General features: G+C 30.7%; 1 protein-coding gene and 1 long non-coding RNA gene across 2 annotated transcripts; both read left to right on the top strand.

Moving 5' to 3' along the window:
• The first annotated feature begins 432 nt into the window (after nt 1–432).
• LOC117215355 lies at nt 433–1845 on the top strand. The gene is made up of 3 exons (XM_033461719.1): nt 433–886; nt 1100–1762; nt 1837–1845. Exons 1-3 carry the CDS (start codon nt 440–442, stop codon nt 1843–1845), a joined length of 1119 nt encoding a protein of 372 aa, XP_033317610.1. The 5' UTR covers nt 433–439.
• A 14-nt stretch (nt 1846–1859) lies between these two features.
• LOC117215354 lies at nt 1860–2266 on the top strand. Its single transcript, XR_004489074.1, has 3 exons — nt 1860–1906; nt 1990–2092; nt 2166–2266. It is a non-coding gene; the product is annotated as an uncharacterized LOC117215354 (long non-coding RNA).
• The last annotated feature ends 10 nt before the right edge of the window (nt 2267–2276 follow it).

Raw genomic sequence — 2276 nt, 5'->3', positions numbered from 1 at the left:
AATAATATTAATAAATACTTTGCTATTTACTTATTTTATTTCCATTAAGGTATATTGTATTTTTCATTGCATTACTTTCATTTTTATTTAGTGTAATAATAAACGCATACGTTAATATTCATTGGCATTAGTGTAATTGTAAGCTTCATTGTAAATTTAATAAAATTTATAAGAACGGAATTATTAAAAGGGTATATATGTGTAATTAAACTAGATTCTATTCTGAATGTTACCTCATTATTTTATTATTGTTTCATATATATATATATTTTTTTAATTTACATGTGCTTCTAAGTTAATAGAACTAAACACATGTGTATGTATTAATTGCTATATACGTCAAAATTTCAACCATAATATTAAATTATGGTATGTATTATTAAAAAGTATAGTTTAATGTATATATTAAATATATATCATTTATTCGTAGATTCTAAATATGGATACTGGATCAAAGAAGGAGATTAAAGAAATGATTACCAAAGATATATCGAATATACATAATTATTCCTTGGATGTTAAAAAATATATTAACAACCAGCTTGAAGACACTCTGGATTATTTACATGGTTTAAGTGCTGAAATACCACAATCAGTCCCTGGCCCTTCAACTACAAAGAGGCCGAAAGTTTTGAAGAAAAAAGGTTATCGCCGTAAAGAGACTATCCCAGAAAATGATATTATCAATACTGACAATACAGTAACAGATTCAGCAGTACATGATAAAACAGAAAATAAAGATGTAAAAACTGGGGATGTGCTGGAAACAACAATTGACCGAACAAAAAGAAAGGCTGCAATAAAAGCTGCAATTAATATTAAAAAGCAGCAGTCAATGTCACTTGTTACAAAATTACGAAGGCTAACTCTTGATGATGACAGCAATGTAAATGTTTGTGTCATATTATGATGAAATTTAATACTTTTAATCTTACCCCATATCTTATGTTACTAATCAATACTAACCCTTATATGTAGTACCCAATAATGTTCGATATCGGTTAATTAATGCGTCAAAATCTAATTGCTTATACAATTGTATGTACATTGTGTATATAAATACTACTATAACGTTGTTAAATATATTCTAAATTTTTAGAGGAAACGTGGAGGCCGACCTAAAAAAAAGGAAAGTGCTAGAAGTAGTTCAGATGAAAAAAACACAAAAGGTCCTACAAAACATAGTAAAACAAAAAAGAATGTTTTAAGCGAAACAATTTCAAAAGAAGATGCAAAACAGCCAGAAAGGATTGAACCATTAAAGTCTTCAATGACAACAAGAGATAGTAATATAAAGAGAACTTTTTCACGGAGTGAAAACACGAAGGGTAAATATTCTAATATTATTGATGATACAGTAATTCCATCAGCAAGAAATGATATTGAAGATCCTTCAATGTGCGAGGATGCACTTGAGAAATTTACTTCTCTTATGAATTCCACGATGGACATCAATTCTACTTATACGCAGAAGATGATGGACGCTACCGCAATTGTAGAACCTTTATCACCAATAAAATCAAACGAAACGGTAGTAATTAATAAAAACTTGGCTAGTAGTATAGGAAAAAATAATGAACCTAAATTTACATCACTGTCGCCAATAAGTCTGCAGGAGGAGGTTCAGCAGCTGAATCAAGCTATTGGACTCACCGAGTTCGAAGAATTATTCGCAGAAGATGAGCCATCCCGTGAAAGGGAAATGTCTAATAGAAACATGACGAAACAGGACATTCAAAATGAAATGAAGAAAAATGTGCCCGTAAGAAGGAGAATCGAGGCCTTTGAAAAAGAAAAAATTTCAGAAAAAGCCATTGTTCAAAAACTGACACGAAGATCTGTTGAAAAAGCAAAAAAAATCTTATTAGCGAAACAAAAGAAGGAGACTCAGATGATGACATCGCAGGTAACATTACAAACAGTATCAAAGTATTCTTCTGTTATAAAAACACAAGCTATTATTCATTCGATATTTTATCCAAAATATAGCTCCAAACAGTAAGGTCCACTTCTGTTTTGCACAGTAAACCTGACGACGACACATCGGACGATGAAGCCAGACCAAGGCGTACAATTCCACATTAGGCGCAATGTAAGTGTTGTTTTACTTAATGAGTTAATAAACATTATAATGCATGGAGTACTCGAATTTTTATCAATTTTAGCATACATACGCGAAAATGAACTTGCAATGCAACGATAAATTCCGAAGAAAGCAGTCTATAAATTCTTTGATAGAAGAATGTGCACACCAGATTTAACTGAAATGTTTGAAA

The sequence above is a fragment of the Bombus bifarius genome, unplaced genomic scaffold (genome assembly GCF_011952205.1).
Source record: "Bombus bifarius isolate JDL3187 unplaced genomic scaffold, Bbif_JDL3187 scf7180000009541_frag, whole genome shotgun sequence".
Taxonomy (NCBI): Eukaryota; Metazoa; Arthropoda; class Insecta; order Hymenoptera; family Apidae; genus Bombus; species Bombus bifarius.
The sequence above is the reverse complement of the archived record's forward strand: the minus strand, read 5'-3'. Positions and strand labels throughout refer to the sequence as shown.